Here is a 12517-nt window from a genome sequence, read left to right on the forward strand (position 1 = left end):
TTATAGTAGATGGCTGTATCCTGCTTCTTTATACATCAGCTATGCCTATAGATATCATGTAATTTTTACTCCTAGGCTTTGGGGCTAATTGGTTTTCATTTAAGAGGCCTCCACTTAAAAATTTCCCATTTGGTGGGCATCCTCTTTGTTGTCTATAAACCTGTTAAACATAGTGATATATCGATTTTCTAAAACTTCTATACTTGCAAATAATTATCTATTTGGGAGAATGCTTTTCTCTGGGATATGGCTAATTATTAATATATCTTTCATTAATTTTGACAATTAAATGTTTGTTCCTACTTCTGAATATGAAAATGGCTCTATAAAACCGAGCACTAACTCTGTTATCACCATTTTCACAAATAGTGAAATTAAAATTTTTAATTTTTTAAAAACTTTTAATTTTTTTAAACTTTTAAAAACACTTGGGGGTAGGAGGTAATGCACTTGCCTAGCATACACACAAACACACCAAAAAGGGGGACAGAACACTAAACTTTAAAATAAAAAAGAAGGCTAATTCCATAGTTTAATTTTGCCCTATTAAATAGCTACATTTTATTAATATTGTAGTAATAACTACTCTGTCTTTTGTATCATCTTTACATCTTATTAACATCTAATATTAAATTAACACTTAGTCTTACAATAATCTTAATATTCCCCAGTGTTTTGTCATGTGTGTGTGTGGGGGGGGGGTGTGGTAGGAATCATAACGAGGGCCTTGTGCATGCAAGGCTAGCACTCTACCACTAAACTATCCCTCCAGCCTCTTAATATTTCCCTTTTATAGATAAGAAACAGAGACTAAATAAGTTAAATCACTGTCCAATATAAAGTAAGTACTAATAGTAAAGTTGGAATATGACCCTGTGAACAATCATCTTATTTTTAGTTATATCTTCAATATGATACCTTAGTATATTTAGATTATTTAGGGAAATAAGTACTTAAACTTATACTTTTAGATTTTTATCTTATAAGTCATTCCTCAATTTTTTTTTTTCAATAATCTAGTATCGACTGTGGATTTTGAGGATTATCAGAGTGTAACACGTTTTCTAGACCTCATACCTCAGGATACTCTGGCAGTAGCTTCCTTTCGCTCCAAAGCATACACAAGAGCCGTAATGCACTTTGAATCATTTATTACAGAAAAGAAACAAAATATTCAAGAGCATCTTGGATTTTTACAGGTTTGAAATTAATATAGTAAATTTTGTAATGGAAATTAATATAGCCAGTCTATTATGATTGTAGTGTTCATTTTATTGTTTTATTTGCTATGCTGGCAGTAGATATTTATAGTACTTTAGAAGCTTACAGATGAGTGGGGCCATATGAACATCAATTTGGTATAATATCTTAAGTACAGTGATACAGATTTGCCCTGAGGAAGGACACTTATTTCATGTTCTGTGAGGACTGAGGTGGGAGGAGGGGTTGGATAAGCCAGAAGTCGGGCTTTTTGGAGATGATAACTTAAATAATGAGTGATGGATAGCAGAAGTATCTCCATGGAGTTGGTAAAGAACATTGCATATACTCAAGAGTAAAGTGATAAGTTTTGAATAGCTCAGAAATATTACTAATATCTTTTAAGTTGTCCAAGCTTCTTAGAGGGTGTGAACTACAGAAGTTTTCTAGTCACAGTGGCATTTTAGTTAAACGCCTGTGGCAAGTTGCAGAGGAAAAGTTCAATAGGGCTCTGTTCTCACTGTGAGAAGTGTGGACTTGAATGTGGGGTGGGGGGTGAGTGGGGAATATACTGGTTATGTCAGCATCAGGCATGAGAATGCTGGTGAAATAATGGTTTAGAAGATAGATGACTCTGTGGGGAAAAAAAGAAAGTAAAGGCCAGTGAGATTACATGGAATTAAATATGAGATCAAGATTGGGCTTTTTCAGGTCAAAAAACAACATGTGGTAAAATAACTAGAAAATTAGTAGCTTATACTTTTAGGATAAATATTAGCCCTTTCCTGTCTTTTGTGTTCCACCTTGTCTAATTTTGTGTGGCTCATTGTTAAAGTCTTTACCTTAAAAGGATATTCAGTTTCCTTTACTCCCATTGTTTTGTACTCTACAGCACTCCAACCCTTTATAAACTCACCCGTCTGCCTTTCTTGCATCTGCATGGCAATTGCTGAACATTCCTGAAGAAAAATTGCCCAATGTCTTTTATAACTGATTTTCCTTTAAGCTTAGAATCTCAAACATCTTTAACACAGTGTAGGAGTCTTTAATACTGCCTGCAATACTTCTGTTTTTCTCTAATAAGCCTACTTTCCCACTTTCCAGAACATTATATATTTTCTTCATTTCCCTGATTCTACTTCCATCTCAACTGATCTTTCTTCGTCCTTCAATAGGAAAATAGAAGCCAGATGTCTGCCAGATGTCTGCATGGCATCTGCACCATATTTTTTTTTCTTCCCTTATGTTATTCCTAAGGGAGGATCCCTTCCTGTCAAAATTCAGCCCTCCTGTGTTCCTGAGTTCAAGAGTTTCACTATTTCAAATACACCTTCCTTCTTTGTATCAATTTATCTTCCTGAGCCAGAGTAGAGTATATAGGCATGTTCTGGGATCTCATATCTTATTATTATTATTTTTTTTAATAATGCCCTTGATCTTAAGTCCTCCTTCAGGAAAGTACCGTTTCTATTTGTCTTCACAAGTCAGTTTTAGACAGAATTATCTGACTTGCTAATACTGTCTTTGCTTTCCATTCACTCTTTTTTTTTTTTTTTTTGGTAGTTGTAGATGCACAGAATGCCTTTATTTTCTGTGTTTATTTTTATGTGGTGCTGAGGATTGAACTCAGTGCCCTGCGCATTCTAGGCAAGCACTCTGCGCACTGAGCTACAGCCACAGCCCACCATTCACTCTTTGCCCATTTTTTCTTTTTACTTGATGCTACTCTTGGTAAGAAAATCAATGGCTTCCATGTTACTAAATTTAACAGATGTTTCCCATTTTCTTGAACCCACAGTATCATTTGATTGTTCCTTTTCATGAAGACATTTGCTTTTCCCTCATGGCTTCTGGGATTATTTTATTCCTTAAATTTCTTCCAGTTTCCCTAATCTCTCCTCTGTCAGTTTAATTTGCTAATGCTTCCTTTGTCTAAAGATAGAACCTGTACTCTCCATCCTCCAGCTTCTTTTCATCTCTATCTCTGTGCATTTCTTAGATCTTTCATTGTCTTCAAAGAATGTCTTTGTGTTAATTGCTTCCCAAATTTTCATCTTTAAACTGAATCACCTTTGAGCCCATATTTTAATGTCTTGGATTTCTTGTTGATATCTCAATACCAATATATTAAAATGCTTATTTAAATTCTTAAAAAATTTGAAATGTACTCAACAGAATCTGTTATCAGTTGGTTTCAAGAGAGTTTCAGAATCTTGAAGTTCCTTGCATCCCTCATGATCAATAATAGATACTAATGTAGATTTGTATTTAAGTGAAATAAGAGGTAACAGAATGCTTGGAAAAGTTTGTAATTTTACTGTGAATCTGCCTTCAAATACTGTTACTTTGAGGGAAAATTTCTCTTATGTTATTTACATATTGTATGGGTGGTTTTGTAGTTGTTGTTTTTTTCCTTGTTTGATTACTTTTTGTTGAACAAAGAAACTGTATGCTGCTATGCATGAACCAGATGGAGTGGCTGGAGTAAGCGCAATTCGAAAGGCAGAACCATCTCTAAAAGAACAGATCCTTGAACATGAAAGCATTGGCTTGCTGAGGGATGCCACTGCTTGTTATGACAGGGCTATTCAGCTAGAACCAGACCAGGTAAGGTAATAATTAAAAGGCAGATAATGAAAAGTGCCCTGATTAGGAACTTAGAGAACCTTAAGTTTCAATATTGTCTCTTCCAGTGTCATTGTGTGTCTGGAAAATATTTTACCCTCTGAGCTTGAGTTTCCTGACAGATAAAATTGGAGACTTGACTTATGCTAAATGATTTAAAAAATCCCTTCCAATCCTTTCTATGACCTGAGAATACCCAAATGGATGAGATTTATTGTGGACTATATTTATATAAAATATGCATTTAATAACTAAAATTTATATCATTTTCATTTTTTATTAAAAGTATGAGCCATGCTCATAATAGTGATTTTCTACAACCTGAGAAACATTTTCCTATTACACACACAAACACACACTCTAACTCTCTCCCCCTCCTCTTTGCCTCCCCCACTCCCTCTTCTTTCTCATCCCTCCCCTCCCCCCTCCCCCAACACACACTTAACAACCCACCTTCAAATCTCTGAAAGAGTCCATTAGAATAACTGAGCTAAAGAGGGGTAGGTTATTTACTGGGGCAGTAAAGACTGTTAGAATTATTAATTTATAATCTTGCCTTAGAGTCTCATCTTAGAGTTTTGCTTTTTGGCATATATAGCATTTATTTGCACAGAAGTTCAATGTATGAGGCTTTTATTTTTCACAATTTTGTTTTTAATTTTTAAAACTATATGTAATTCAGCTTAACATTGTAGTTATGAAAGTCCAAAAATCTATATTAATAACATTATAACTTTAAAAAAAATTTTTTAGTTGTAGTTAGACATAATACTTTTATTTTATTTATTTATTGTTATGTGGTGCTGAAGATTGAACCCAGCACCTTGCACATGCTAGGCAAGCACTCTACTGCTGAGCCACAACTCCAGCCCCTAATAACATCATAACTATAGAGTTTTAATTTTCATTAAAGAATTATGACATATCTTTAAACAAAAAATTAAGATATTGGATACTCTTACACTCATTACTTCTATGTTTGACCTGAACTAAAATATTAGAACAAATGTGGAAAAATATAATAAATCCAATATTAGATTTATTTTTATTGTTGTCTATATCTTCTTCTGTTACTTTATTTTATTTTGTTTTTATTTATTTATTTTGTGGTGCTGGGGATTGAACCCAGGGCCTTGTGCATGCAAGGCAACCACTCTACCAACTGAGCTATATCCCTAGCCCTTCTGTTACTTCAAATATGTAAGGACTTTGATAGTAGGTCCTGCCAGATAGGACATGGTTGAACTAAAAAACATGACATAGTGAGATAAATAGTATTTTAATGATATCATTTAAATTATTCTTGGTCTCCAAAATAATATTTGAAGTAATAATTACCATCTTTTATTTTTACATTTCTAGATCATTCATTATCATGGTGTAGTGAAGTCCATGTTAGGTCTTGGTCAGCTTTCTACTGTAATCACTCAGGTGAATGGAGTGCATGCTAACAGGTAATATTTTCTAAAGAATGGTTTTCTTTTGTTATTCTCTCTGAGTGGGGATTTAATTTTCAAATGGGGCAGCTTAATGTTTATTGAATAATGAAGTGTTTTTATATATGTTTTTATGGTGTTAGAAATTAGCACAGAAATTTTTTTCTACCTTTTTTTTTTTTTTTTTAGAGAGAGAGAATTTTTTTTTAATATTTATTTTTTTTTTTAGTTTTCGGAGGACACATCTTTGTATGTGGTGCTGAGGATCGAACCCGGGCCGCACGCATGCCAGGCGAGCGCGCTACCGCTTAGCCACATCCCCATCCCTCAGTTTTGTTCTTGATAGCTGAAAACCTTATTTCTTAATTTACTAACCAGTCCCCAGCTAACTGTTGGGCAGTGAGATCTGGTCAATGGTAAATGGGATCTCAGTTCATCAAAGAACACATAGGCCAGGGTTTTTAGTTAGACCAATTTGTAGGAAGTCTCTTTTAAATATAGATTTTTTTATGTACTAATACTGTGATTCATAAAAACTACCACCCTACAATGGCAAGAGCAGAGAGGCTAACTGTTGGTCAGATGGTATCACAGTTGTGGAATTCATGAAGTAATGAGGCAAACTTTTCAGAAGTACGGGAAAAGTGGCTATATGTTATAGATAGGTTTTATTGATCTTATGAATGAAGTGATTTTAGGAGTATTTGGGAAAGTCATGGCTCAGATTGGGGTGCTTTTTTTTTTTTTTTTGGTACCAGGTTCAATAACCAAGAGGTATTTCATCACTGAGCCACATGCCAGTCCATTTTATTTGTTTGTTTTTTGAGAGAGAGAGAATTTTAATATTTATTTTTTTTGTTTTCAGCAGACACAACATCTTTGTTTTGTATGTGGTGCTGAGGATCGAACCCGGGCTGCATGCATGCCAGGCGAGCGCGCTACCGCTTGAGCCACATCCCCAGCCCATGTTTGTTTGTTTTGAGACAGGGTCTCACTAAGTTGCTTAAGCACTTGCTAAGTTGCTGAAGCTGGTTTTGAACTTCAGATCCTCTTGCCTCAGCCTCCCAAGCTGCAGAGATTATAGGTGTGCACCACCACACCTGGCTAAGTTGGGTGCTTCTTTATGACACACTGCACGATTAGACTCCCCATGTCTTCTTTGTAGGTCTGAGACACATCCCCAATTTGGGGTTGTAAAAAAGCATAGACCAATAAAGTGATAATTATGTTATAGTAAAGCAAATGGTCTTTGAGGGAACATGTTTTCCTTGGGGAGAATTTCTGTTTCTCATTTAAATAAATATTTCTTCAAAACTATCAACTGTGCTTGATGTACATATAATTTTTTTTAAGATACTTGTCTGTGTAGATAAATTTTTGAAAAAATATTAATTTTTTAGTTTTAGGTGGACACAGTATCTTTATTTTACATTTATGTGGTGCTGAGGATCGAACCCAGTGCCTCGTGCATACTAGGCGAGCGCTCTACCACTGAGCCAAAACCCCAGCCCAGTGTGGAAAAATTTTAACAGCATAATCCTCATTGCCATTTGGTACTTTCAGAATAAGGTTTAATATGACACCTCCTGTCTCAATAGCAAATACTCCTAATACTACTCAGATTTTTATTCTGAAAGTTTGATGTTTTGGTGTCTAATAGTAAGCCATTCAAAATTGGGCTTTGGAAAATTACATTTCCGTTGTATTTATTTTACCCTTGTTCTAAATTGTTTTTGGTGGTGTTCATGTTTACAAATTAGAGCATGCTCAATACTTTAGGTAGCTATTTTTAGATTTTTTAAAAAAATAAAAAATGTTGGGCTGGGGATGTGGCTCAAGGGGTAGCGCTCTCTCTCTCTCTCTCTCTCTCTCTCTTAAAAAAAAAATGTTTAGGCTATTTGTTACGTTCTGGTTTTACTACAGAAAGAGCAAAGAAGACTTTTAAGAATAATGTTCCAGCTTTTCTTGAGTCTTAACATTTTTATAAAATGTGGACATATATATGCTATATGCAGTGTTATTAGATAATTAAATAGGAAAATGGCTTAGCACAGGATCTAGTGTATAGCAGATATTCAAATGGTGTGATTCATAGAGAAGAAACATTGAGGAAAGTCTAGCTGCTTCTATGGGGTTATAATTCAAAATAGTATTGTTTATCCTAGTGTTACCTAAGTAGAATCCTGCAGAAAAAAGCCTAACAGCTAGCTGTGGTGGCACATACCTGTAGACTCAGCTACTTTGAAGGCTGAGGAAAGAAGATCACTTGTTCCTAGTTTACGATCAGTCTGGACAACATGAGACCCCAACTCTTAAAAATAAATAAATATATAAATAACATACTTTATATATTACATATTACTGAACTATATAATATAAATTATGTAATAGTATATATACTAAATATATGTGTGTATATATGTATCTCAATGATTTTGCAAACCCAAATTTTAAAGTAACTAAAAATAGTTTAACACTAGCTATATGTTGTTGGCAACTAATTTTGTATGCTTTGTTAGGCCTTTCACACATCACTTGTAACTTTCTTCTCCCCTTGGTATATATTTTTTGTATTAAATTGGATTAAAAATTCTAAGAGACCCAAATTTATCTCTGAATTCATGTACGTTCAATTGGTTGTATTTGATTCATGCTTTTTGTTCAGATTAAGCATACAGATAGTTTTACAATGAGCTGTGTTATTATCCAGGGATTAACTCTGTTCTAATATATGACACAGTTTTATTTGTCAAGGATTTTCTATCAGATGTAGTTTAATGAAAGGTAAATGTTTTTAAAGAATGGAAAAATAACAATTTTGGAGGGTTGTTTCTACATAAAGATAATTATTTTGTAAGTAAGTACAAAATACAAAACAAATGCATCAAATAGAGCAATAAGTAAGTATAATAAATGGAATATCTAAAACATTGAAAAAATAAAATTCAGTTGATATGAATTTCTTTTAATAGGTCTGAATGGACAGATGAATTAAATACATACAGAGTGGAAGCAGCTTGGAAATTATCACAGTGGGATTTGGTGGAAAACTATTTAGCAGCAGGTAAAATTACTTGTAACTAACTTTCTTAGACCCTTGGTAATGAGTATCCTATGCAGCTCTCCAAATGTTCCTGACCCACACACCTCCAGCCCTATATTTTTGTATTAAATTGAATTAAAAAGTATAATCACTTTTAATTGGCCATAAATATTCAAGCTTCAATAGTTTAGCAACATTTATAATTAACCCCTGTGCCTGTCTTATGATTACCTGCTTAGCTGTTCAAAATAGAATGAAATTATTTGTTCAATATTTCTGCTGATTATTTCATCAAATGAAATAAAAGCTGGCTCTTAGACCCATCTATAATAGCATTTCTTGATTCTTCATTTGTTTCAGACGGGAAATCTACAACATGGAGTGTCAGACTGGGACAGCTACTATTGTCAGCCAAAAAAAGAGATGTCACAGCTTTTTATGACACATTGAAACTAGTGAGAGCAGAACAAATTGTGCCTCTTTCAGCTGCAAGTTTTGAAAGAGGCTCTTACCAACGAGGATATGAATATATTGTGAGGTATTTTGGGGTATTTGGGTTTTTGGGGGGGGAGAGGGAAGGCCCACAGTACCAGGGATCAAACCCAGGACTGCACATGTGTTAGGGAAGCACTCTATCATCAAGCTATATCTCCAACCTTTTATTTTATTTTGCAACAGTGTCTCACTGAGTTTTCTAGGCTGCAATCCTCCAGCGTCAGCCTCCCGTGTGTCTGGGATTATTAGGTGTGCACCACCATTCTTGTCTTAGGGTTCCCATTTTTAGATTCCTAGTCTGTAAATGTCACTTGATAGGATTGCTTTTTTTTTTGAAAACCAGGGATTGGACTCAGGGGTATTCAACCACTGAGCTGCGTGCCCAGCCCTATTTTATATTTTATTTGTCTCATTGAGTTGCGTAGTGCCTTGCTTTTGCTGAGGCTGGCTCTGAACTCTTGATCCTCCTGCCTCAGCCTTCCGAGCTGCTGGGATTATGGAAAATTTCTTATGAGTAAGTTACTCTGATAATATGTTTGGTATATTGGTAAGCTACATAAGGTAGCTTTTTAAACTTTCACCTATAGTTTTTTTTTTTTTTTTTTTTTAATATTCTAACATACATCCTTTTTAATTGAAAAGGCAGTTATGGGGCTGATAAAACAAAAACAGCTAGGTGTGGGTGCTGCATACCTGCAATCCCAGCAATTTAGGTGGTTGAAACAGGAGGATCACAATTTCAGGGCCAGCCTCAGTAACTTAGCAAGGCCCTAAGCAGCTTAGAAAGACCCTGTCTCCAAAAAAATAAAAATAAAAAGGGCTGGGGATGTGTTTCAGTGGCTAAGCACCCTGGGGTTCAATCCCTGTTACCAAAAAACAAAAAGCAAAAACATATTTATCTTTCTGTAATATCTTAATTTATTTCCTATATAAGTAACCCAGTTAATTGAGACATCTGTTATTCTTGCCACTTGGTACTCATTGGTTCCCTTTCTCATTTAGAAATGTATTTGATGCTTCCCCCTGAAAAAACACACATTAGGCATTACATTTCTAGGAAAGAATGTTTTAGAACTGAGGAAGAAAATGATGGGAAACATTTTAGGTCTATTAAATGAAGAAAAATGAAAAAATAAGTGTTATAATTAAACTGTAATCTAAAAGATAATGAATAAATCTAAAAGATAATGAAGTGTTGTATTTTTTTGGTGTTTTTAAATCTTTTTATTTTAATATTTATTTTTTAGTTGTAGTTGGACACAATACCTTTATATTATTTATTTTTATGTGGTGCTGAGGATCAAACCCAGGGCCTCACACATGGTAGGTGAGCGCTCTACCGCTGAACCATAGCTCCAGCCCTGTTGTTGTTTTTTGAAGTTAGAAATTGGTCTATTTTTTATCAGTCCCCCTCTGGTAACATCATAATGGAACCAGATATTGAATTGGACCACTGAGTTTAATTTCATTCTATAGCTACTCAGCAGTATCCTTATATCTTGAACACTGAGTCATAGATTTTATGTAAGGGGAGAAAGCTATTGTGAATGTATCATGGTTTTCATCCCTCTTAGCAAAAAAAAAAACTACATTCATTACACATTTTTTTTTTACTGACCTCTACTGTGCCATGCCCTCTTTCATTAGCACTAGCGGTATGCAAATGTTTCATGTTGATTTATAATAGATTCATGTTTTCTTTCCATATAGATGGTAAAGTCTGATTTCATACATTTGAATTTAGTTTTATATACCCTTTAATTCATAATAATTTGGGATTCACAACGAAGCACTTAAATATTTTAAGTAGTATAAATTAGTGTTTATACTCAATTTGTAATGAAAAATAGAAATGATACTATTTATATATGAAGAATTTATTTATTTATTTTTAAAGTATTTGTTTAGTTATACATGGGCACAATATATTTATTTTGTTTATTTATTTTTATGTGGTGCTGAGGATTGAACCCAGGGTCTCACACGTGCTAGGCGAGCGCTCTACCGCCGAGCCACTACCCAACCCCTGGAGAATATATTTAAAGTTGTACCAAAGAAAACTGCACATTTTAATTTCTTCATGACTGATTTAAAGTATGTGCTGTAGGGGCTAGGATTATGGCTCAGCAGTAGAGCGTTCACCTTGCATATGCAAGGCCCTGGGTTCGATCCTCAGCATCACATAAAAATAAATAAATAAAGTTATTTTTAAAATAAATAAATAAATAAAGTGCATGCTTTAGGCCAGGTACAATGGTACTAGCCTGTAATCTCAGCAACTCAGGAAGATCACAAGTTTGAGGTCATTCTCACCAATTTAATGAGATGCTGGTCTCCAGTGCCCCTGGGTTCTGTCCTCGATATGGTACATACATTCATATATGCTTTACATACGAGATTTGTAAGACTGAATATGACAACATTTTAACTATTTCTGTCTTCAGGTTGCACATGTTGTGTGAGTTGGAGCATAGCATCAAACCACTTTTTCAACAGTCTTTAGGTGACAGTTCTCAAGAAGATTCCCTAAACTGGGTAGCTCGACTAGAAATGACCCAGAATTCCTACAGAGCCAAGGAGCCCATCCTGGCCCTCCGGAGGGCTTTATTAAGCCTCAACAAAAGGTCATTCACATTGTTTGTTTGTTTGTTTGTTTGTTTGTTTTTCCTTTTTAGTTATCTTTAATTTAGTATTATTTTTGGATATTATTTGGGAATATTTTTATTTTCTGAATTCTAGGTTAATCTTTTCAGTGCTTAAGACTACACTGTGTATTTGAAACAAACTTAGAACTTAAGAATCAATTTTATATGCTATTTATCTTTTAATTACTGTTAGGAAATATCTTGGAAAGTTTCCAATGTAAGCCAAGAATAAAGTCTTCAGAAGAGAGAAAAACAGAACACTGTAAGAAAATTACAATCAGGGTTTTTCCCTAAACAAATTTATCATTGATCCCTTTGAAATAGTATATTGAGAAGGTTCTGTGTTGGGAAGAGATACTTTAATTAAGTTATTGAATACACTTACAAATGTTCTTTGTCCCATGTTTTATCATATTCCTTTAGACCAGATTACAATGAAATGGTTGGAGAGTGTTGGCTACAGAGCGCTAGAGTAGCTAGAAAGGCCGGCCACCACCAGACTGCCTACAATGCCCTCCTTAATGCAGGGGAATCTCGACTCGCCGAACTGTGTGTGGAAAGGGCAAAGTGGCTGTGGTCCAAGGTAATGGCCAAGGTTATGTCATCAGATATATGTTCTGTTGGGAATTATGTACTTCCTACAAAAGCTCAACTGTGGAAGATTCCTAATCCAAATTAGAACCACCTTTTTCTGTCATTTCTTATCATTATTTGTTTACAAGAGTCTGGGAATGACATTTTCTTCTATCCAACAGTCTTCAGATCTTCCCATTTTAAGCCTGAATGTCAGTTCTTTCTGTTTTCATCTGTCCTACAATTTTCCTGGGGAGAATAACGAGTTCTTACTTTATTTTTATCTTCTGAATGTACACAGGTTATGTTAATAGACAATCAATAAATATGTGTTAAGTGAACTAACACTGTTCTATATGGCCCTCCCCATATTACTATCAAAATTCACTTCCATTCTAGCTTGTCAGAAAGGGCCTAGTATCAGAACTCATGTCCCTAAAGATCCCCAGGTTAAAGCAGTAGCAATAGGAAAGGAGGTTTTATGCTTGTCACTAGTCTAG

At 34.6% G+C, this 12517-nt stretch overlaps 1 protein-coding gene across 4 annotated transcripts in view; it reads left to right on the top strand.

Moving 5' to 3' along the window:
• Atr (ATR serine/threonine kinase) overlaps window positions 1-12517 on the top strand; it is a 113712-nt gene that overhangs the window by 65622 nt on the left and 35573 nt on the right. For all 4 annotated transcript variants that reach the window (XM_071615583.1, XM_071615581.1, XM_027933916.2 and 1 more), the window contains 7 exons: window positions 1021-1199; window positions 3643-3807; window positions 5188-5279; window positions 8234-8325; window positions 8665-8842; window positions 11244-11423; window positions 11868-12027. In XM_071615583.1, coding sequence (XP_071471684.1) covers window positions 1021-1199; window positions 3643-3807; window positions 5188-5279; window positions 8234-8325; window positions 8665-8842; window positions 11244-11423; window positions 11868-12027 — 1046 coding nt within the window. The remainder of the gene's footprint in view (window positions 1-1020; window positions 1200-3642; window positions 3808-5187; window positions 5280-8233; window positions 8326-8664; window positions 8843-11243; window positions 11424-11867; window positions 12028-12517) is intronic.

Source organism: Marmota flaviventris, chromosome 8 (genome assembly GCF_047511675.1).
Source record: "Marmota flaviventris isolate mMarFla1 chromosome 8, mMarFla1.hap1, whole genome shotgun sequence".
Classification (NCBI taxonomy): Eukaryota; Metazoa; Chordata; class Mammalia; order Rodentia; family Sciuridae; genus Marmota; species Marmota flaviventris.